The following is a 25,462-nucleotide window of genomic DNA, read 5'->3' on the forward strand; positions in this document are numbered from 1 at the left end:
CGACGCGGCCCTGCCCACCCGGCCGGCACCGGCCCCGGCTCCAGCGCCGACACCACCGCCGGGCAGGGCGGCCCGCGCCGCCTCTCCCGCGGCAGCGGCTGGAGTTGGAGTTGTCGAAGTTGGTGGTGACCGCGATGAGCGCGGCTCCTCTCCGCTCCCCCGCCCCGCGGGGCCACTGACGGCTCCTGCCCCCGCCTCGCAGGCTGCTGGGTTTGGTCTCGAGTGGGTTTTTTTTTTGTGTGTGTGTGTGTGTGTTTTTTTCTTTTTGGTATTGTTTTTCTTCTCCGTCTCGCTCTCGCTCCAGCCAAGGTGAATGGCCCGCGGTGGGTGTAGCTGGCCTCAGCGGCTCCGCAAGGGGAAAATGCTGGCCGTGGGGGTGCTGGCCGGCCTCTCGGTGCTCAGCCTCCTCACCTACGGCTACCTGTCCTGGGACAGCCTCGGACGCGGCCCCGGAGAGGCGCCGGCGGCGCTGGGATTGGAGCCGGGGCCCGACGCCCCCAGCTCGCAGCCGCACATCGTCTTCATCCTGGCTGACGATCAGGGCTTCAGAGACGTAGGGTACCACGGCTCGGAGATCAGGACGCCCACTCTGGACAAGCTAGCCGCTGAAGGGGTTAAACTGGAGAACTATTATGTTCAGCCTATGTGCACACCATCCAGAAGCCAATTTATCACTGGAAAGTAAGTTTACCGCTTCATCCTTCAACTCACTGGCTTAAACGCTGTTCCTCTTGAAGAGAACCCGGGTCTCTTGGGTCGAACCCAGTCAGGTACGCCTCTGCCTTACCCTGTAGGCAGAAGGGTGCCTTTCTGATTCACTTAAAAACCTTGAGCAAAATGGACTTTCTGATATGTTTGAAATAGCGAGATAAAACTTGCGCTCTGAGAGCCAATAAGAATTCAGCACTGTGAGCTGCCCCAGCAGAGTGCTGTGGTACATGTACATTTCCTGCATTGCTAACATACGTGCTGGTTGTCAAGTAATGTTGCTGGTACTGAGAAGTGATCAGCTTAGGATTTGCTGTGCAATTTTGGTGTGACTTTCCGGAGGGCTCCGTGCTAGGGAAGTGAAGGTGTGAGGTGTCCTTGCACGCATCGCAGCCTACACACTGACACGTGGGTCACACCGAGCCTCACCTTAACACAAGTTCCCTCCGGGGGTTGCACTGAATTTATGGGATGGTTCCACAATGCCTCATGTATGGATGAGTGCAAGGGCTTGAAACTCTTAGAATCCTCTGGGCTGCGGAATCCCTCTTGTCATAATGCAGCCCCCACTTCGCAAACAATTGGAAACTTTTCTCTGAAGCCCCTGAAATAGGGGCAATGGTAAGAGCAGCGGGTGGGTATTGTGTAACTTGCTGCCTTTGGTAGTTTGTGTGTTACCGTGATCTATTAAGCAAACAACCCAACCTCCGGGCTTTTTTACATGAGTAGATTACTAAGAATTAAGGAAGGGGGCCGATGGCAACAGGAATATTTCCCAAAGAACTCCAAATGTGGACACATTTATTCTGTAACAAGAATGCCTTGTTTCTGTTTAGCTTAACTCACTCTGACAGGATCAGGGAACTCTTAAAAGAACAAAATTGGAACAAGAGGAAAAAAGTTACTTCGTTTATTTTCTCATTTCTTTAAATATAAACAGGAACAAAGCAATGTTAATACTGCTGGTAAAAGAAACACATGTTTAAATAAAACAAGCAATTGGCCTGATGTCTTGCATCTCCATATGGTAGAGCTGGAGATAATTCCCAGTCTCGCTCTAGTTCCAGACTTGCTGGATGAGTGCAATTTGTGTAGAGGATAGACACGATATCTAGAGCAAGGATTCCCATGCTTTTTCCCCTGCCTCCCAATACGTGGACAACCCTAGAGTTGTTCTGAAACACTTGCTCACACATTCACAAGAACATAGTTGCCCTGCAGCATCTAAAGTAGCATCTGACGGGGGAAATTAGTACCAGGAAAGTGTATAATGCATCCTGGTTGTCTTTAAAGCCATGTAGCAGTTGGAAGCAAGGACTAGTGCCAGCAGCATGTAGTCAGCCAGCTTTCTGAGGACCGTGGTTTGGGAACCAGTGCTTTACAAAGGGAATGTTATACTGCAAAATGACTCAGTCAGCGGTCAGAGGAATGGGACAACCAGGTTCTGGGGGAGCCAGGGTACTGTGTTGGCTCTTGGAGGCTGCAGAGGTTGTCTGTATGCAAAGTAGAATAAAAATAAAGGAAGGAGTAGCAATACCTCTCTTTAGTTAGTTAATCCTTCATTGCAGAGCATTTACTGTGTAAGTACATGGTAACAGTCAGTAGCCATGTTCTAAGGAACCCACTTTGTTCATCAGCTTGTCAGGCAGAAATAATTCTGACAATCTGCCTACGTTGGTTTTGGAACCTTTTATAGGAAAAAATAAATTTGCTTATACTTCATTTTTATTTTCTCAGTCTGCTGTTCTGAAACCCACAGAACATTTTTTTGATGTTCTACTTTGGGGATAAAAGCAGCAGAGAGAAAAGACTGCATAATTGAGAAATAAGGGAGGAAATGGTGAGGGATTAATAGGTTTGGGTAAACTATTAACAAGACAGATCCAGAGGGATGCTGTCTCTTCTGGCTCAAGATAAATGCTGGTGATAACTACTTTGAATGCAGAGGTACCTTAATTAAAATGCCAGGACTCAGAAGTGTTTAATCCAGGAGAAGTGCTGTTATTTCTTGAATTCCAGAATGTGTTAGTTCAAGCCTACTCATTCACTGAAGGCCCACCTGGATGCTCCATGCCTCCCAACGCACATACTATGCTTAGCGTGTTCCAAACGGTACCTGATTGATCTGTGAAAAACAGAGGGACTTGTGTAAACTGGAGTCATTAGGGAGCCCTGGCTCACGCTGCCAAGTGGAAGTTAGACTTCAGGCAAAGAGACTTTGAATGCTCCAAATTCTTTGTAGGTCTCTAGACAGTCCCTCTAAGGCTTACACTAGTAAAGAGACCCTTTTTTGGTATCTCTCCCATGCTAGCGAATGACTGTAGGGGAGAAGGTTAAAGAAGTAAGGTTAACACTTTTTTTCTTTTCATGCTATGTACAGTACTGCAGGTGGTAAGTCTGTCTTTTTCACCATTCCCTCTGTTTACTTTCTCATGTCCAGTGCTTGACTCTTTGGCCTCCTTTAAATTCTTGTTCTTTACCACTGTTACCTGTCAAATTGCCATAGGCTAAAAGTGAGGCTGGGTTCCACAGCTTTTTTTTCAGGCCGTATTTACAGGCACAGAGAAGGGGCTGCAGCTGAGCTGAGTGTTAGGAGTAGGGAAGAAATGTGTGAGCCAGTGGGCTGGCTGCCACATGTGATGTGCTGTCCCGGCAGGCTGTGCTGGGGCCACAGCAGGGAGGGGAGTGAGGCGACTCTTGGGAAGCAGTGCAGCCCTTGCTCTGCAGCTGCACAAGTGACCTGGCTGAGAGTTTGCTCCTCCTTGAGCTATCCTGGGACTGCCTGGGTTCCTGCCTGTGCTCCCGCAGCTGGATTGAGAATTTGATAGCCAGTGCTCTCTGAAGACTTCCTGCTATTATTGTTGTGTGCTGGTTTCAGCAGGGCAGTGGGCTGCATACGCTCAAGAAGTTACTGAACAGCTGATAAATTGTAGAAAGACTGTAGGCAAGTTTGAACATAAGCCGTCTTCCAGACCAGTTCTGTTGCATGATACAGTATTCTTTTTAGCTTCTTCCTTAAAAGTAATAGACATGCCTCAGTAAGGAAAATAATTCCAGCAGAATAGCTTGGGATGCCTAGCTTTAAACTAGTGCTGGGATGAAGACTCTTGCACAGTCACTAAGTGAGCTACAGGAGACAGCTAAACTATAAGACTACTTTTTAACTCACCTTTGTCTTTTGAAGAAAATGAAAAAGAAATTTCCAAGTGTATTATTTTATTGGAATTTTCGTAGAAGAACACAGAAAGTAAGGATTGTAGCCAGGCTATAATCAGGTGGTAGGAAAAGGGTGCAAGAACACACGAGGATGCTCAGCCTGTGCCCAGCAGTATGTTGGTGAAACACTTCTTGAGTTAGCTGTTGTATCTGTGTACTTAATGGCCTTGATGACTTCTTATTGCTGTAGACTACTTTTGCCAGTAGAGTTTAAGATGACCTTGATTTATTGAACTCTTCAGGGTTATGGACAGGCTGGATCTCTGGGCTGAAGCCAACGGGATGAGGTTCAACAAGACCAAGTGCTGGGTCCTGCACTTCGGCCGCAACAACCCCAGGCAACGCTACAGGCTTGGGGCAGAGTGGCTCGAAAGTTGTATGGAGGAAACGGACCTAGGGGTATTAGTCGACGCTCAGCTGAGCATGAGCCAGCAGTGTGCCCAGGTGACCAAGAAGGCCAATGGCATTCTGGCTTGTATCAGAAATAGTGTTGCCAGTAGGAGGAGGGAAGTCATTGTCCCTCTGTACTCAGCCCTAGTGAGGCCCCACCTCGAGTACTGTGTCCAGTTTTGGGCCCCTCACTGTAAAAAAGACATTGAGGCCCTGGAGCGTGTTCAGAGGAGGGCGACAAAGCTGGTGAGGGGTCTGGAGCCTAGGCCTTATGAGGAGCGGCTGAGGGAGCTGGGATTGTTCAGTCTGGAGAAGAGGAGGCTCAGGGGAGACCTCATCGCTCTCTATAACTACCTGAAGGGAGGTTGTAGTGAGCTGGGGGTCGGCCTCTTCTCTCTTGTAACTAGTGACAGGACGAGGGGGAATGGCTTCAAGTTGCGCCAGGGGAGATTTAGGCTGGACATTAGGAAATACAACTTTTCTGAAAGAGTGGTCAGACGCTGGAACAGGCTGCCCAGGGAGGTGGTTGAGTCACCATCCCTGGAGATGTTCAAGAAACGTTTAGATATAGCGTTGGGAGACATGGTTTAGTGGGGTTGTTGGTGGTAGGTGGATGGTTGGACTAGGTGATCTTGTAGGTCTTTTCCAACCTAGCTAATTCTATGATTCTATGATTCTATATAGCATACAAGGAAAATCTAAGATTATGTGTGAAGCTTTTTGTATGCCTGCGTATAAGAGTTGACTGAGGTGAGATAGAGGGTACAGTGTTAATCAGCTATGGTATGGTTAGATGTGGTATTGCTTATTTAGATAATTTCTTACATTATCACAAACAGTCATCTCCTTTTTAAAGGAAAGGTTACTAAAGCGTAGTTAGAATGGACAGTTTTCCAGAGCTTTTGAAGAAATTTTGAAAGATTATAACTGAAAGGAAAACTATTTCTTTGAGCTGGTGACACAAAAAGACTGTAAGCTTAGCTACCTCAACAGATGTTTATCTGACCCAGTTCTATATTCTATATTACGCAATGTAGTTGTATTCACTGGACTGATACTTCATTTAGGAAAGGAATTTGAGAAACAGGATGGATTAGAATAGAATGAATCTAGTCATAATATGTCATTCTTTTTTTTTTTGGCATTACATAGGCAGCAGATAACTAACTTCGCTTCTGTGTCCCTTGTTTTCTCCTGACCAGCAGGCTTGTAGCAATCAACTAGGACTATTACATGCTCTGGAATCCTTTTGGGCCACAGGAAGGCTTCTGAGGTACACAAGAGTATGGGGTTCTGTGTTTGTAGAAACCGGTACACAGCCAGGGTTACAGATCACTAAAGAATCTGAACTCCCTTTTACGATGAATACTTATGAATCATGGAAGCCCTACACTAATCTCAGGAATGAGCTCTGCATGATGAATGGAATGTGGAGATGGAAGATGTTGAGAAATGTTGAAGGTCTGGGGAAATAAATCCCTTTTCCTCGGGGATAAAATGAAATATAGATAACTTGCTCATCCAGAGGAGACAGAAATAGACTGTAATAATTTTATATGAGTTCGATAACTGTATAAATAATACATACATACACATACGCATATATATATAACTTGTTAGTACACATTCTCTTCCAGACATGCCTGTGTAGCTATATGTAGTTCACCATTAAAAATGACAATGTCTCAGCAAACTAAGAGTTATTTTGACAAATAGAATAGAGCAAAGTTTAAAATATTTTTAATTGAAAGCAGTGCAGCTGACTTGCAAGCAAACAGAAGTATTCTAGTTCAAGGATTCAGACTCTCGATACGCTTTCTCTTTCTCTGCCTCCTGGGTGTGTAGTGAGTGATCTTCTCAGCTGTTTGGTTGCTCTGCGCAGGATTCAGTACAACCATCTGTGACTGGGAATTTATCTTCTGTGTCCTGAGGTGGAGGGTCTCAAAGGTCTGTGCTCTTCAGTGCCCTGTTTGAGCCCTCAACCAGCTGATTATTTGTGAACTATCAAGTGGAGGAAGGACCTTAGGCCAGGTATTCTCAGTCCTCCTTGCAAGAGGTGAACTTCAAAGCAGATGAGTGCTGGGCTGGCCCACGACCATGGCACACTGGCCTGGTCCCAGCACAGAGACCCTGGTCGTTTCTCCTGGTGATTTGTTATCAGCATATTCAGAAAAAGTTTATTGTTCTAGAGGAAGAAATACTGTGAGTAACAATTATGTTTGTAATTAACAAAGTAGGAAGGACTGCAGCATCAAGAGATGGCTTTGTACTGTGTCTGCTCTGAAGTAAAGAGATTTGGCAGTCATTGGTCCTGAGTGTAATTTTGGTCATGGCTTTCAATAAGAACCTGGACAGTAAAATTGAATGTGCTGACTAAATGTGTGGCAAAGAAGGAAATACCAAGATTAAGAGACTGCAGTAATACTGAAAATCATCTTGACACATTAGAAAAATTATCTGGAAAAGCAGAATTAAATTCGATAGTGACAAATGGAATAAGCTGTGTTGGAGCAAGAGTAATACCTTCAAAAACAGAGAATGGTGAACAACTGCTTAGACAGTAGAAAAGTAGTTGGAAAGATAGCAAATCATACATTGAATATAAAGTCAGCAATGTCATGCTGTTTCAAAAAAGGCAAGCATCGTACTGGTTTGTATGAACAGGAGAGCATGGTGGATATGCAAAGCACCCATTCTGAGCTGGCGCTGGAGCACCTGTGCCCAAATCTAGGCACTGCTGTCCCAGAGCACTGTGCGTAATTGAATGGAGTCCCTGTGAGGGTGAGCAGGTATCTCAAACAGGTAACTGTGGAGGAAAGATCATAAGGGACGGGATGAGTCTTCACTGATTTAAGATCAAGGCTTTAAAGCAAAGAGAAATGGGATAATGGGCCTTCAGTGTCATGGTGAATGGTACAACTACTAGAGGGCTTTCCTCAGTAAGAAAAAACTTCATGTTAGGTAGTAGGGAAAATTTTTAATGTTTGTGGAACCCTGAACAGCTTGCTTTGGGAAATTGCTGAGTTTCTTTGCTGGCAGTCATTAAGAACAGACAAGACAAATATGTCAGGAATGACATAATGTAGTTGAATTTGTCGTGGGGAAAGGGTTGAACTGGATGGCTTCTCTTCCAGCTCATATTCTTCTCTGGCTCATTTGAAGTATATGTTAACTACAGAAGGTGTTCTGAAGGAGAGTGATCATAAAATATTATTAGAGCAACACACTACAAATTATTTCTGTTTTCGTTCTGAGATAAAGTAGTCTGTGTGAAAGTTCAGTTTTCTTCCAGAAATTTCTTTTTTTCCATATTCTAATTTTCTTTGAAAGTTTTCAAGATTTTTTCCCCCGTAGGCCTTTATAACTCCTGTGGTATGTAATCGTTTATTTCTGCTGACTTCTTTCCTGACAATCTGTGGGACTGCTGCCAAAAATGTTGAGGTATCTTTTTCCATGTTCTTGCTATACATCTTGCACTTAGGATGATATTGTCCATGTATATGTAGCATACAGAGAGAACGAATAAATAATTATATGTTAGGACTTCCTTTTCTTGTTTTCTTCTCCCTCTGTGCTCTCCTGTGTTCTTTCTGCAGAAAATGAGATCCAGTTACTGAAGTGCTCCTGTAGCCTTCAACTGAAAGTTAAACTCTAAGCCTGTTCATATCATTGTAATTACTAATGTGCTACAAAAGGGAACATTTGGAAGAAAGAGCAGGAAAGGAAACTACGTACAAACAGTAAAGATTAAAAAAAAAATAACATGAAGGGAGTAGCAAAGTTTAGTACAGGTTGTGATAACTTTTCCTTGCATCACTTTCTGGAAATATTTCTTATTTTTTTTAAGCATATTGTTTAATACTTTTGGTCCACTGCATATATGAATATAAGGCAAACATAGCATTACCTGATGTGTGATTAACTAGGTAGTGGCAACAGACTAACCTTTTTTGTAGACTAGATACTATAGTCTAGTGCATCTAGTAAAGCAGCCCTCATAAAATCAAGCATGTTCTTATAGTAATATCTCGTATCTTTAGAATAACATTTCACTGATATGTGCACAGGCACATAAAATACATGATAAAATATGATCAATGAAAATATAAACATTTGTTTTATGCTAGCACATGTCAAAAAAGATGAGTGAGTGAAAACTAAGGCATTAGATTTATGGAACTTGTGGGTATCTTTTGAAATCTCTTTTTCTTTTTGGCAAATTTGTCTAGATCATATTTTGGAGATTTAAATATTCTTTTCATGTACTGTAGCAACTGGCATGAATTCATTTATATGAATACAGAAAAAAATTATAATTTGCTGCGGAATCCATAAGAATCTAAACTATTGGTGTTTCCTAGGGGGTACAGCTTGGTACAAACAGTTGCCTCCTCGTGCATGGTACATTACACTGCTTTTTTCATGTTCTACTCTAGGCTGGTGCAGTTTCTAGTGGTCTGAGTAGGTAGTGCTTTCTCATCAATCCTTAGCTGTAATTCTTTGAGATTTCCCTTTCCTTCCCCTGTAGTTTTGACCTTGATTTGTATTGTTTCACAGTCAGGTTTTCTACCATGAGGTGAATTTACTTAGCTTTAGAATGTGCATTTAAGAATGAATGAGGTAATTTCACCAACCTTAAATTATTAAACTAACATACACAGTAAAAATAAACAAATGTTGTGCCCCTGTTATCCTATGTAAGATATGTTTGCCTTCTCTGTGTCTGTTTGTAATATCTACCCATTTTATTAGTTTCCGTACTTAAAACTCAGAACATTTATTTGGAGACTATAGCTTGTCTCTGTAAATGTAAATTGTTTGGCTGAAATTTGAATTGTTCAGAAAGAAATCAAGATAACACTAGTGTTAACTAGTGATATCACTAAAAAATTAACAAATTTCAAGTATTAGTATAAAAGATGTTTTAACCATTGAGATTTGACTGAAATGACTTTTGACATTTTATGGCCTGTGATAAAGTAGAAGAATTTTAAACAGTGAACTTTATTGTACCTGCTGGCTCATAAGAAGAAATAAGTAAAATGTTTAATGATTCTAGTTCAGCTGCACTTGTAACACATTAATTAACGGTGTCAGCTATCACCTGCCTATTGATTCAGGCTGTTATCACCATGCTATCAAGCTGTAGTTTGGGTAGAAAAAAGAAAGAAAGTAGTGCTAGAGTTAGAAGTCAAACGTGAGATAACTGAATACTTTTCTCCATGAAATTATGTTCCCAAAGACATTGTATTAGACGATAGGCATGAAAGTAGACATTAATACAGTGTGCTGTGTCGAGAAAGACTTTATTTTCAACCTAGGGCAGAAAATTGATGTATAGGAACCAAATCTGTACCTTCGTTTGCTTGTTTGTTTGTTTGTACACTTGAATGACGGATTAAGTAAGACCTCTGTGCTTTGACATCTTTCTCGCTGTCTTGACATATAGAATTTGAGATGGTTGGTTGTGAACCACAGATCAACTGCATCTCACACCTTGGGCAGAGGTGTCAAAGGAATGGAAAAGGAAAGTTGCTCTGTACTGATGGCTCCAGCGTGTGTGACCTGGGGAGTCCTTACCTGTGGAGTGGGAGGAATGTGAGAAAGTGCACAGAGTTAATCACAGTTGTCACCTGAGGCACCAAAAGTGCTTTTCCACCCCATGTATTCTTGGAAAAAGCAGTTCAAAGCCTGCTTTAAAAGGCCTATATGAAGTAATAAAACCGTATTTGGTTATTAATGCTTACAACCATAAATATAGTAGTGTTTATTCCAATATTTGGAAGCTATAAAAGATTGAAAGCAATACAAAGGAAAATCCCACAAACCTTGCTTGAAGTCACAAACATCAGCAGACGTTTTCAGCTTCTTTTGTGCACATTGAATGTTCATGTTATCATTTTGTGCGGAGATCCACATGAAGATGCTTTAATATATGGTTATTTAATGCTGTCAGGTTCTCTTCCTCAAGTATTTGTTGCATCATGGCACAGTGTGGTGGCGTATGTGGTGGACAGTGAAAAACTGAAATTTTCCATTGTCAAACATTCAAATGTTGAAAAGATTCAAACATATTGCTTCTAATAATTAAAAATAGTTGATGTTTCATACTGAAATTTGGTTGGACCAAATGACCTCCATAAATCCCTTCCAGCCTAAAAGTATTTTATGGTTCTAATTTGTCACAACAAATATTCCTGGAGCAGGGGAAAGGAGCAAATTTATTCGGTGTTGCTTCTCCCCCTGTAGAATTGCGGCTGGTAAAATAAAAAAAAAATCAAGTATTTGGAGTGTTTAAGTGTTTGGTCAGTGGCCTTCTTAACCAGCCTGAGCACTCTCTCTTCGAAGTCAGCACTGTCATGGCCCCAATAGATCTTGTTTCTCCAAGACCACAGCATACTGGTGAGGATAAAACAGCACTAAATTTAGCATTACTTCTGAAAGTCTCAACTGTTCCCTATACTTTCACCAGACCTACGCAGGAAGTATATACGTTAATAAACATACAGAGGCTTACATGTGTCACGTGTGTACTTCCTTGAAGCTGCTTTACAATTTGTGAGATTTGTTTCTGTCATCTTTCTTCTTGATTGTTGCTGCTGTTACAATATGGAATTCGTTTTAATAGGAAGATGAGAATTTGAGCCAATGTATGGAGCTAGAAGGAAGGTGACATTTTGTTGGTTCTTAATTTTGCAAGTAAATGGTTGTGGCCCTTTTACATTGCAGAATATATATGTAGTTTTTTAAGGTGAAGAAGAATGAGCCTCTGTGATAAGCTCAGGAATATTTGGCCATCTTGCTCAGACTAGGTATATATGCTGTCCATTATGCAGTCATATGTAAAGATTAAGAGTTTAGGTAATACTGTTTGGCACTATTATAGCCTTGTTGAGTCTTTACTGCGTCACAGATTATTTTTTACAACCCTTGGCAGTAACGTGTTTCCCACAGTGAAACCTCGCGTAGCATCTCTTGGAGTCTAAAGGTTTTGTGTTGATTTCAGCATTTATTAAGTTTTTGCCATCTCATACAATTACATGGCTTGTGTATTGCGTTTCCATTGTTACCAAAGCTTCAGTTTTACAGTGTTTTTCAGTGTTACAAAAGCTTCAGTTTTCTTATTGTTTGTAGCAATTTGAAATTTTGGCACTTCCTTACCTGCTCCTGATAAACCTTTCCTAGGGCGGAGTTGGTGGCCAGGAGTCCAGCAACAGCAGGCTCTTGGAGGAGTCAAATGTTTTCGTAGATGCTTTCAGTAGAGATGTTTCTGTTGATTTTGGGCTCAGATCTTTCTGTATAGTGCATTATATTTCTGCCATACAAAACATTGGCTGTTTTCTTTCAGCCAGGAAAATGTAGCTCAAGTAGTGTGTTAACGGCTTCTGTACGACCCGGAGGCTCTTATCAGCATTGTCAGCAGGAGCCAAGTGGCTTTTTTTTTAGCATCCTTTTGATACTCTGCCTGCTGCTACTAAGTGTGACCTTCAAGTGACCTTGAAGTTTAATACTCTGCATTCATGCCAACCGTTGTCTCCTATACTGCATTTGTTAACCGGACATGATCTCCGACAACGAGTTGATTTAGAAGTTTTCTTTGTAGAGATGTAGCTTTTCTGTGCAAGTCTTTATAGTGCTTTTGACTCTAGAAAGTTGTCTCAGGAAGATGACACTCTGTTATTCAACAAGTTTCCGCTGTGTAACTGAGTCATATCTGCTCACTTCAGTAGCAAAAACATATGTTTTGCTACCAATAGGCATGGTGAGTCAACATACCTAAGGCAAAATTAAGTTTGTGGGTTATTTTGTTTGTCCAAGTCACAGTCTGAGACATATTAAGAGACAAAAAATTGTAGTAAGCTTTTCCAGTTGAGATGATTTCATGTTGTAGTTGTTAGTTTTTATTCAGGCATTTTGGGTTCTTAGAAAACTATTGATAATCATAGCAAGTGTATTTAGGGTCAGAAGATGATAGGCATGAAGAGGCATTGTGTTGGGAAGCCCTGCCTGTGAGGTGAGGGCACCCATCACATTCAAGGACAACTGGTGAACAAACCCCTTCCTAGCCTGTTTGTTAGGAGAAAGCTGCTTCCTGTTTTGTGTTTCTTTTATGATGTACGTGTGTTTAAAAAAATATATGATTAGATTAGTATAGACATGATGATAGGGGTGCTTGTGTAAGAACATTTTTTTTTTTTTTTAACACTGAATGCAGTTAGGTTGATGGTAATTGTAAATAAAGGACAAATTTCTGCATTGGAATCATTGATTTAAGTAGTTATATGGAACATAGGAATAGAATAGAATAGAAAAACATTTAGAATGTTTTCAAATTCAGATTTCCATGCCAAACACGAATTTTCATATTCATAAGGCAAAGCTTATGGTGTAAGAAAAGCTTATAAAGTGTAAGGAAAATGGTGATAGTTGAAAATACTGTGGTATCCTCTCTGACCTTTTTTGCACTGTGCAAAAAAATAAATAAAATTGAAAAGCAAAGCAAAAATAAACCAGCACCACAACTTGAGCCTTTCAGGTTGTCCCAGAATTGCTTTTAAGCCTCTGCAGCCTCTCAAATGTCATCCAGACTTTCCTGGACACTGGCCCACCAGGTTGTGCTTTTGGAGTCCTATGTCTGTTTCCAAGGCCCATCAGTTCAGCTGCCCAGACTTAATCCATTTTTTTGCATTTCCCATTATCCTGTCTCCAGCATCTAGCAAAGGGGAAGCCAAGTCACCTCTTCTCCACAAGAAAGAATGGAATCACCCCATCCTTTGGTCCTCTCCCTAATTCTTCAGGCATTTTTTGGCTGAATTGCAAGCTTGATGTACCTTTCAGACATGACCAGAATTTACGTTTATGTTAATCAGTTACTGGCATGCAGATTTTGTATCTTAGGGCAAGAATATTTATACTTGTGTTATCAGAGTCCTTTAAAGCTGGATTTATTGTAGCTGACCACAGAAGTATATACATGTTAAGATTTATCTTAGATAAAAGTCCTTGCATGGTTCTGAAAATATTTTGAAAACTCTTTAAAAGCTTTCTATCAAAGGAGATTTTCTAATAAATAGTTGATATTTAGCCTGCACCTTTCTATCACTGTGGTATTTTAAACCTGGAAAAGGTGATCATAACAAGGAGGAGGAGGAACTTTACAGAGGTAGTGCTAAACCTACGAATGTTTCAAAAAGAAAACAAACCTAGGAAAATAGTTCAGGGGTTTTTGATTAGATATGACATGATATCATATGCAGTGTGATATATAGGCGTGTTTATTCACCTTTCAAGATTGCCCTTCTCTTTTCAAATCAAGCCATGCCTCACTGATTTACTACAAGTCCTGGAATTTAGTTCTTTGCTACTGTCAGCTTGTTGTAGCAGCGTAGGAAAATTTGTTACGCTTTGGTTTGCAAGCTGATACGAGAACAAGGTGTTTTCAGCAGCACAGATGTTGAGTGTACATCTGCAGCGCTCTGGCCCGAGCCCCTCTTGGCGCTGCCTGGCTGTGCTGGACCCGGCTGCCACAGGCGCTGACAGTGTTCCAGTAGTGGTGCGGAGCTGGCCATCTTTGTGCTGAAGGAACGAATGAAACACAGTGCTGCTCGGGCTGCTTTTTTCAGCCATGCTGTGCAGATTCAGCTGCTCTTGCTGCACGGCATGGTGAGCTGGGTCCGAGCAAAGCTCAGCGGACTGACGTGGGCACGGTGAAGGCTATCTTGGTGATCCTGTTTGACTCCTGAACTGAAATGGCCTTGCTTCTAGCCAGCCATGGAGAGAGCATGCCGGCATTTCCATATCCGTGCAGTAACCTCCAGAAGACAGGGATTTAAGCAATAATAAATTCCCTAACCAACCCCCCTCAGGAAGTAGTAACAAAAATATCACTAAAATATTTGGAATTAACTTGTCCCTTAAATCTTCAACAAAGATTTTCCCCAGGCAGACTTAGTTATAATTTCATTTATATAGTTTTGCTATTGCCTAACTTCCATCCTGCTGCAGTTTAAGTCTATGATCTCTTGTTGATTCCTATGTGCAGAACTTCCTTTGCTACAAAAGGTGGTAAATCTCCTATATGTCCTAAATCTATTATCATGTCTCTGTTCTTCCCCTCTCTAGCCTGAGTAAGATCAGTTCTTGCTATCTTTCTGCACAGATCTTGGTTTATATACTGATGATGATTCCTCATGATCTTCTCCTAACATTTTATCTTTGGGCTTATTAAAAGTCATGCTCAGAACGGGACACAGTGTTCCAGTTGACCAGAACTGCCGCATTATTTTGTTCTAAATCCCAAAGTTTCTAAAACATTTCCATTGTTGAGCAATTGAAGGCAGTACGTGACTCCTTCACTGGCATGAATTCACCTCAGCAGAAAATCTGGCCAAAGCGTCTGTGTATCATAGAGTATATGACTCTTCTTCCACTGCTGTTGGATAGAAAATGTCACAGGAACAAAAGATCTTATGCTGTCTTTACCAGTTAAGCTGTGATCGGCAAATTAGAAGCTGATGATTATCCCCCATGGGTTTGTTCCCAGTAGAACACCCACACTGTGGTACAGTGCTGCTGGTCAGAGTGCACTGAAGCCACCCTGCTACTTAAAAAGAAATCTGCCGTGTTCCAGGTATGTTCCCTCTCTGGTCTGAACATTTGAATGTGAAACAAATGCATTTCCTTTTCCTCTAGCAGATCTGAAAATCCTTTGTCAGCTGTTGTATTTCCATGCATTGAACACTGTCATATGTTTATGTTCACCAGTCACTTTTATGTGTCTTTATAAGAGGATGTTTTTTTTTTCCCTTACAACATCAGATGTGATGACTCATCTACACATTGGGTTATGAATAAGACCCAGATCTTTTTTCTGTGAGAAAAAAAACATTCTTCTCCTTGTGCAGTTGGTTACTGCTACCTAAAAGCCCTGCTTTGCAGTTGTCATTGAATTGCCTTCTGTTTTAGTTCAGGCTGTTCCTCTCATTCATGTTCAGTTTGGATTTTGACTCTCCTGTCTAAAATGCAGCGTAGCAGCTCTACTAGCACAAATTGCAGTCTGCATGGGTAATGAAATTTACTGTGTATAAATTTCACCTTAAAAATGTATTTATAGCCCATATGAAAATAATCACCATAAAAGTAATGAATGCAATTGCTTTTACTTATTCCTCAAGGATATATTTTAAGAATGAAAAAACCTGTAGCTTAAATATATTTGTTCCAAATTCCTCGTCTTAGAACTTGAAACTGAATTTCCTGAATATACTTTCAGGATTAGTTAAGGAAACCATGCTGGCATTTTGGATCACCTTTTCAGCCACAGGCTTTCAAAGCCTTGTGTGTTTGTTTGGGGTTTGTTTGTATTTTGGTGGGTTTTTTTCCTGCTCTCCCTTCCTCATTTTTCTGGTTCATAACAAACTGAATAATTATTTCAGTTTTGGCATTATTGTGTTGGAGGGACCACGTACATGCATCCTGACATACAAGGATTTTACTGGATGTCACCTGTAGGTATGAAACAAAGATAAGAATAGGTTGATTGTCCACTTTTTTTTTTTTTTCTGTATTTCTCTGGAGAAATTTGGTGAAAAATTACCAAAATGGCAGTGGTGATTTTGGTAATTAAAATTACCAAAAGGGCAGAACCTTTTCTGTGATTATGTTGTTGTGATAAAGCTGGAAAAATAAGGCCAGTACAAGCTGGGAATCCAGACTGTCCTGTACTTCCCATGGTGAGCAAGGAAGGATTTGTCTTTTACAAGCTATAATTTGTCTGTAGGTGGGGCTAAACCTTGTAGCTCATAGACCTTCAAGATAAAGTTGCTTGAATGTATTTCTTCACAAGAAATTGTTTGTATTGCAGATCAAGGTGATCATAAATCATATGCAAGGCTGTGGAGCCAGTAGGCAGGTACAGCTCCTGACGGTATTCGACAACACAAGTACACTTGTACTCATTAATACTCTCATTACTTTAGTTGCTTTTCTGAGGAAAGAACAATTTGATGAATTAATGGAAAGAGGAATTTCTCCTCGTTGACATACGAAAGCATTTTCTTAAAAGACCTTTTGAAGCTTTCAGTTCTTTTGAAGTAGACATATGGTTTTTAACAGCAAGGGTTTTTTTTCCTTCAAAATTACTGTTGGATTTTAAAGATCAGAGATGGTCAATCGGTCATGCTCCAGGTGTTTCCTCTGCTATGGCTAATACCTGATTTTATTAGCAGTATGCCCTTTGTTTTCATTTGAATCATGTTCAGCAAAAATGGAATTGTCACCTGTTATCAGAGAACTGGATTTTGGTTTCCTGTTCTTAATTGCCCTCTTCCTCTCCAGGAACATGGATGTGATGAAGAAAGTAGGTACAATAATCCCTTACTAGACTGAAACCATCAAGATTATATTCTAAAAACTGAAATTGGCAGCTTCTTCATTTGAAGTAGCGTTCCTGGAAGAGGGCAGCATCTGGCAATAATTCCTATTTTTTGCACATCAGCATTTTTCTTTTTTTCCTGCGTCATTAGTAACAAACACATCCTTGTGAATTGGCCAGATTCTTTGCACATTACTACACTTCAGTAAAATTCTGTGACTATTACTTGTAATTCTCAGAAGAGAGTGCTGAAGATTTTAAAACTTCACTATTAAAAATAAGTGCTCTGAAGGTACCCAGCCTTTTAAGGAGGCTTCCTAGAAGAAAACCTGCTGTGTTCAAAAATGCATTACTCTTACAGAGAACTACTGCAATTTTCCTACAGTGATGTTAGAACAGTCTGTAGAATAGAGGACTGTAGGCCTTCTTAATGTGTTGTCTGACCTAATTTTTGTAAAGTGCAACTACTGTATTAGGAATTGTTATCCAAATTACAGTCATGGTGGAAGAGTTTTAGTTTTAAAATGATTCATATCAAATCATTGTGTATGTAATTGGAAGTAGTTTTTACAAGTGCTATTTTGCGTCCATTTTGAAAGGGAACATTATGGAATGCAGTGTTTAAAAAAAAAAAGAAAAATCCCGAGAAACCCACCCTTGTCAAGCTTGATTCCCTTGGCTCACATATGGGAAATTTTGAATTTAGCAAATGGAACAAGTGTGTCCTGAATCTTCTCTGTTTGCTAGCAGTTGATAAGTTGTGTCAAAACAGTCCTGCACACTTGGAATTAAATTCGGCTCTTTTTTGAAGGAAGCGCTTGCAAATATTACCATGCTGCAAAAAATGTCTGAAACAGTTGGTGCTGATACAACACTGGCCAGGAAGGCGTGGAATTAAAATATTTCCCCTCAGCCGTCTGCTCTGGGCTTATCAGCTGCTAATGCCATACAGAAAACTGTGTCCATCTGTACTGTGCTGATCCGAACTAAAAATGTTTTCCTGCATAAACAGGTTTCTTTTCAATGGAATCTTTCACCAATTTGAGCTTTGACAACTGTGCTTAAATTGCAGTCAACTTGTCTCACTCCCAAACCTCCAGTGCATCAAAATCTCCTGCCCTTTGTGATTAGGAACTTAACATCAATTGCATTGACATGAATGGAAATATTCCAGGTTTACAGTGGCCCGGTGTAGACTAGTTAGTGAATTCATATTGGAAAGCATTCAAATTTTGAGTCTGAATGAACTAGTCTCAGAGCATAAATTTAACTGCACATCCTGTAAAAGCATACTAAAATATTTTATGCAAATTGCCCAAGCTCTGCAGTCTTCATATTGTAATTTTCAGTCCTTTTAGGAAACATTAGCAAAGGAAAGAGATAACATGGAAATGAACTCCAGACAAGTTTACTGAAAAGTATAAATGAGTATAAACAAAGATTTATTTTAGTGATTCTTGCATTTCTAAAATGCAGTGTGAAAAAAGAATTCTGTGTCAGCTTCTTGGCCAAAGACTACCAGTGCTTCTACTTCATCTCCCACCCCGGTGCTGGGTGTGTGGGTCACACTGAGTCAACACATACAAGTCAAGTGAGAACGTAGTGATATTTACTGGTTGCCTTTGCGTTCTCATTCTGTAGAGGAAGGGATGTCAGCGTCAGGCTCAGCCCATGCTCCCTTCTGTCACAGCAATGTCCTCTCCATGCATGTAAAAGTTTAAAAAGGCAATATAAAGACATTAGGAGACATTTTCTGCACTCATCATGTCTTCTCAGTTGCACACAACAGCCTTAAAAAAAGCTGGCAAAGAGCCAGAAGTAGAGTTCAGTATGCTGATAATGTCAAGTATGGGTCCATCTCTTCTGTGGCACAGGTAGGAAACAAGGAAAGGAGAAGACCTTAGCCAGAGAGAAAATGTCAGTCATCTCCAGAAGTGAAATCCTGATTATCTGAATTGCTAATTTTCTGAATTGTCAGTGGCTGCACTCTTCCTAGTAATTGCTGTGCAATTCGGATGCGTCATTTTATTTGTTTATTGTTACATTAGTTTGCCTTTGTTTTGTTAGTGAGATGAAACTGAATTTAAAAGTCAGTAAAGCAGTTATTTACAAGATTTTAATACAAACATTCCAAAATACATTTGTAAATAACAATGTGGATTTCTTTAAATGAGTTATTTAGGTAAAGAAATCTAAATAAACCCAGACAGTCCATTGAAGTAAGTGATAGGCACCTGAAGACAGGTAATACACAAGAAGCAGAGAGAAGTGAGTGCAGTATAGCTGGCTGTATGTGCCCTCCCATTCTGCATCCTCTACTGGGAATGAAAATCCTGTTGGAAAAATTGAGCGTTTTCTGCTCACATGGTGCACCTGGAGATTGGCTCAACAGAAAACATGACAGAGAGAGAACAGATTGCTTCGCTTCACTGAAATAGATGACTTAACCTATTTACTATGTATGACACACAGCCATTATGGTTTAAGAAAAAATGTTCACAGGCTCTGTGAGTTTGGTGATACCACTTGCCTCTAAGTTTGCACCTCATCAATTCATTATTTAAGGAAGTGAGGAAGGAAAGAAACCATGTCTTAATCTGTGTAGGTGGATGATAATGCAAGAGCCAGTGAAGCAGGAGGACAGCCCGCAGCAGAGCCAAAAGAGAACTTTGCTGTCGGCTGGGGCACTAGGAGGTAGATGCTGGGCTGGGCTGTTTGTGCTCATGCAGGGCAAAGAGCCATAGGGCAGTGCGTGCTGCCTCATTGGATAGGTGAGTGAGAAATGGAGAAGTCAGAAAGATGGACCTGATCTCCCCCTTCTTCTGTCCTTCTTCCCTGTAATCTGTGCTCTCAGCCTGGCTCAAGTTAGGAGTTTCTGAAAGCTGTTTTCAGAAGGGTAAAGATGAGAAATTCCATATCTGTAATTGTCATCACATACTCTGGAGGAAGTCAGCAAACCATGGAAACTGTAGCTACTTGGGTCTTAAAGCAGAGATTGCAGTTATATGGCCTTCCATACCTGCTTCTGTCAAAGGTTTTCACACGGTTTTAGCAACATCATTAAAGTGGGCATCACAATATTCTGTGAGAAGAGAACGGGATTATTATTTTGGTTTGATAAGAATGAAGAGCTGTGATGGTAAAATTTATTTGAGCCTAGCTAAGTGACCTAAGATGCTATGCATTTGTTGAAGTTTGTCCTCCTTCTGAAGCCAGAGGTTACTTCTCTGTACTAGAGGGAGCGAATGGAAGCGTAGTTCTGTCTTTGTAAGATCCAGCTGCAACCTGGGCTGTTTGCTTCAGCTGCCATTAAAATAGCTTTCTGCTGAGACCAAGGCAAATGTTCTCTGGGGTGGGCAATCTCTGAGAGAGGGCAGAGAGAGGAACATCATGTGAAGATACAATACCATTTTAACACAGTCAGAGTTCTATGTAGTTTTTCCTAAATGTCCAAAGATACGTACTTTGTAGGAAGTTTGAGACGAATCAGTACAGATTCCATGTTTCCCAAATCTGTATTTTGCTTCCTTAGCTGCCAGTTTGCTTGAGGATGGAAAGCGCAATGTACAGACATAGTGCTTCATTTCTTTTGTTCCTTTTCTAGAAAATAAACTATCTGCAGGTAATAAGAGGCCACCAAACACAATTTAAACAAGCAACTGAAAACATAGCCATAATTGGGAAGAATTTTGAAGTTGGAGTTATTGAGTCAAGGGAAGTGGAATTTTGTAAGCACATTCCTGAGGGAGTGAGTGGGAGAAATCATTCTTTGTAGCGAGAGGGTGAAAGATGGTATACGCATTTTTGGCTTTTATTAAGAGGTATAGTATACTTCATGGGTTTCCACTTGTCCACCCCATCTGTAGGCTAATTAAGATCTCCATAACAGTCACACTCTTGAAATTTTTGATGTTGTTAGGATGTTGTTTTGTTTTTCTTGTCTCAATAACACACCTTGCAATTTGTAGGTTCAAAGAAAGAATGAGAAATTTCCTTTATTATTTAATCCAAAAAAAGCAAGAAAGATAAATATTTTTTTTTCCAGCAAGAAAAGCAACAGAAAAACAGGTGAATTAGCAAAATGCGCTGCTCTCTGTTTTGTTATCTCCAGGATTCTGTCTCTTAGCACCAAACTATCTGTATCTATATGAGAGGTTGCATGAATGTCTGAGTGGTGCGCTTTTTTTCAGTTTCTGCTTGTGTCCTTCTGTTGTAGTTTAGCTGGAGGTATTTTTTTAATCTTCCTTTTTCTGAGATTTCAGAAGCATTCTGTCTCATACTGATGCATGAGACCAAGAGAAAAACAAGTTTCAAGTGATGGTGGTTATTTTTTTTTTCCTTAAAGTATAAGACATAACAAACCCTTAACTTCTAATGTTAAAGAACTTGGTTTTGAGACCATCATAAGAATCAGAAGCTTGAATGCAGAAACATGACCCCATCTTATTTTCCTTGTAAGTCCTGTAGCTGTCAGAATAATGACATCTGTGGAGACACAGGGAATTCCTGAAATCTTGCAGAGAGCAAAGTAGGTGACCTTGGGCAAAGGAGTGATGTCTGTGGAGAAACAAACAAAAATGTATAAGCCAGAGCAGAAGGCAATTACCTGAACTTCTTGTAGATGAGTCTCTGAAGGCCATTTTATATCGGGCCTGGGGATTCCAGGGACCCCACAAGGCTTGGATTCTAATGTCCTTAAATGTTGTTGATGCAAAGCATATGTATATGCTTGGCAGGAATACCAATGATTTTCTGGAACAAATGAAATAAAGACAAGGTTTTGTCATAAGAAAGTACTCTAAATCATAGTGAAGCTAAAGTCTTCATTTTGAGTTCAACTGCAAAACAGTTTGAACAGCTATTTCAGCTCTTGTTAAGGAAATGCAGGTAATCTCAGAAGAAAAGCAGATATTTCCTTGTCAAACCAATCATAATAGATTAGATTAGAGAATTGTGACTGACCCGTAATTTCAAGCATGGGTTTTTTCATCTCTCAAGAATGAGAGTGGAGTCATGTGAAAAAGTGGAAGAAAAAATACTTTTATTTTTTCTGAACCTGAAAAGTTTGGAAGATTTCAGAAAGTGTAGTTAATCCACACGTGCTTAACTAGTACTTTGATAGGCTGAAAAATGTCCTTCATTAGATGTATTTTTATCTTTTCATGACGCTACAAAACTTTGTGTGTTTTATGAAGCACTGAATGTTAGCCTGAGATGGCCTTAGCCTGTGTATCGCTGTCACCTATTAATAAGATACGTGGACATATACAGCCATATTTTTATTTTTCTGGTGGAATTTAGAGTTGACATTAGCCACAATGGAGGAGAATATATTCTTCCTATATTCCTTTTCTGATTGTGACTTTGGGAGTGGCTGACTTAAGATAGATGAAAAATGAATTGAGTTTGTGCAACTTCTTGTTAGTAAGTGAAAATGTAATGGCCTTTAAATTGACTAGAGCACTGGCAACAAACAGAAATTCAGGGTTTTTTTTGTTGTTGTTTGGTAGACAAGGATGATTAATTTCTCATGGGATATGTGATACAACTTCAAAGAGACAAATGAGAATCAGTCAGTGGTTCAGAGAAACATAGTTCAAAGACCTCTCATTCATAAAATATTTAGATATTGCTATGAAAATAAAGGGAGAAAGGGAGCTTATGTAGCATACCAAAAAACTGAAATGTCAGAATAAAACTTTCTTTCACAGCACGTAACCAAATCTAAGTAGTTAAATATTTCAAGTGAAAGCATGTCCAACCATGCCTTTTCTGCAACTGTCTCAGTGTGCATACTGTTTCAGAATGTATTTCCGTTCTATTGTTCCTAGGCTGGATGCATCCTTTCCAAGCTTTACTTACAGTGACCAACTGCAGAAAACTAGATTGTTGTTCCCTTGTGGGAAACCTAGTTCATTGATCCTTGATAATCTCAGCAAGCATTTGCAAAGCTGGCGATGACTTCTTGAGCTAGAGTTGTTTTATAGTGTGGAAGTGCAGTACAGTAAGTTTCAGATTTGCTTAATATAGGTGGATAAAAATCTATAACAAAAATTGTCAAGACGCAACACTGGAACACGTGTTACTGGAAACCAGTTACCACCATGCACCCAACTGTGTTCTTGCTTTGCCTTGTGTGAAGCTGGCTTTCTGAGAGCTCTCTTATTTCCCATCTCTGTGGCACTGAACCTAACTGCAAAATTTTTGTATGCCATTTTGGAGTCCAAGGCTGAGACTGGAAGACCAAGGCACATTGAGCTGTTCTTTGATGCTAGGTTATCCCATGTCAAGTGAAGGGAAGAGCCTTATGCTGATGAAACTGAATGATGTGCTGTTCTGTTGTTACACTTCAATATCTTTATTCTTGAAGATAGCGCTGTGGTATTGGCACAACTCATGAGCTCTGCTTGATATTGCACACTTGTAATGCAGACAATACTATGCACTGTCAACAAATCACTGTGCATGTATGTGGTTGTGCTTACTTTCCCCTCCTTTAACATTCTTGACTCCTAGAGAAGAAAGAAATATCTTGTGTCCTTATTCATGGGAGAGATACGAAGGAGACTTGTTTTCTTCTCCTTCCCTTTACAGATCCCATATTTCCTCTCCCACAGGGAGATAATATTAAAACCAAGAATAAACTCTAAATGGTGATGCTTCATGTTTGGCATGGCAGCATTTTGTTAATTTTGATGTTACTGCCAAGGCTATTGACTTCATAACTTTAAAAAGACATTGATGAGAAGTTATTTGCCACTGGTTGTGTAGTGTACCATGTGGTTAATTGTGCTTGGAAGGGAGTGATGGGTTGTGGTCTTACCTTCTCTTTTAACAGACGCTTGTCTCCCACAAGAAGCCCTAAGGTTGAAGATCAGATATGTAGGAATTGCTTTTACTTTGAAGATTATTGGTTTGGTTTGGAAACACTGAGAAAACCAACTGTGCCCTTTCTGTTGGCCTTTTGAAAAAAAAAAGAAGAAGAGAGAGTGGGGAGGTAATGATATGATTCACGTTTCCTTAACTGTAATACAGTTCTATTGTGGCAAGAACATTATAAAATAAAACAGAGAACAATTCACCAATCCTCTTTGCCAAATTAAGTGCCCATAGGTCAGTGTACCTATTTTTTCCTGGTTTAAAAACTGCCATGCTGTTTCTAAGGACTTACCCATGCACACAGAAGTATACCTAAGTTTGTATTTGCCTTAACAAAGTCAGTTGTCCTGGCTGGCATTGTAAGGGTTCCAGAAAAACCTTGAGGATCCAGATTTTAGAAAGTTACTTAGAAGCTTAGTGATGCCGATTGGGAGTCAGTAAACTTTTTAGTTGTGTATTTAGTAACTTGCATTATTTTCTTGGAGATTTAGGGACATGGTTTTGAAAATCCCATTAGGCATATATTTGTGTCTTAGGTGTGAACATATTCACAGACTGTTTTCTAAAGTCCCGTGGTGTTGCAAACAGTGGAAGTGCATTTAAGCATAAATTCAGAAAACAGCAAGAATTTTAATCCATCCCATTCAAGAAAGCTCTTCTATCTACATGGAATTTAAGGAAATTAAGGGAATTAATTTAAGGAAATTAAGGAACGAGACTAAGATGTGGAAAATCTGTCCGTTCAAAGGGGTTTTCTAGAGTCAGAGCTCTATAGTTATTCAGTGAAACACATGCTTTGCTAAATGGTGGATATGCTTTCCTCTCTCCTTAATAACTGATATTTCCCAAAATAACTACTACTTCTACCTTTTATTTTTAATTTTTAAGTGGATTTTGGTTCTTATGACTCCAAAGAAATCCTTGAGAGGGTAAATGCCACACATTCCAAAAGATGACAAATTACTTCAGTTTTTCTTAATTGATTTTGATTTCTTACATTGATTTTGCCAGCTGTTGAAGTTAGTGGTGGAAATTCATGGGCCATGACAATATATGCAATTGTCATGTTGCAACACAATAATTGATGCTTGCTCTTTTTGCATAATATACATGGATAGGTTATAGGGAACTCAGGAATAAGAATGATATACAGCTGAATGAGATAAATGTGAGTATATGAATATCTTTGGGTTTGACTGTAGAATAAAACGAATCACACACAATCGTCCATCTGGTATTGACCATTTGAGTTCTTGTGGGTATGGGTATGGGAACTGCAGCTAGGTCCAAAGGACCAAAATTAGAGCTCTGAACCAGTGCCCTTTGAAGTCAGTGAAAACTTAATCTTTGACTTCCTTGTGTGAATCAGGCCAATAATCCTTCTGCCAAGTTACTGTTTGCCTTGAAGTTCTTTCTTAATATATTGAAGAATTTTATACGTATAGATGAGTATGCCTCTTACCTCAGTACAAGTGGTCTGTGTTTCCAAGATGGTATCTGTCCTGAAATCACTTATTGTAAGGTATGTAATGCTAATATAACTCTATCAAACCAATGTTTTCATCCAAAGGGGAAAAAACTCCACAGAAGGCAAGCATGCAACACTGACAGCATTGATTGTATTTAGTGTTTAATGTACTGAATGCGTACTGCCAAAACTTCGTATATGTCCACCTTCCACCTCATTTATGGTAGTGTCACTCCCTTACATGAGTCATTCTAGAATTATTTTGTCTGGGATCAAAATTACCTGCTAACATCTTAAATAAGGCATAGTTTCATTAAAACAGTAATATATCATAGGAATCATTATATAGATGCTTTGACCGCTTTTAGGCGTAATTGCTGTACATGTAAGAGATGTCGTGTCAGGATTTTTATTGGACTTGCACTGTG

At 40.0% G+C, this 25,462-nt stretch overlaps 1 protein-coding gene across 4 annotated transcripts in view; it reads left to right on the top strand.

Moving 5' to 3' along the window:
- ARSJ (arylsulfatase family member J) overlaps positions 15 to 25,462 on the top strand; it is a 42,763-nt gene continuing 17,315 nt past the window's right edge. For all 4 annotated transcript variants that reach the window (XR_002438931.1, XR_002438930.1, XR_002438929.1 and 1 more), the window contains exon 1: positions 15 to 681. Coding sequence is in view for 1 of the 4 variants with exons in the window: in XM_021397392.1 (XP_021253067.1) it covers positions 314 to 681 (368 nt within the window). In the remaining 3 variants the exon portion in view is untranslated. The remainder of the gene's footprint in view (positions 682 to 25,462) is intronic.

The sequence above is a fragment of the Numida meleagris genome, chromosome 4 (genome assembly GCF_002078875.1).
Source record: "Numida meleagris isolate 19003 breed g44 Domestic line chromosome 4, NumMel1.0, whole genome shotgun sequence".
Lineage (NCBI taxonomy): Eukaryota > Metazoa > Chordata > Aves > Galliformes > Numididae > Numida > Numida meleagris.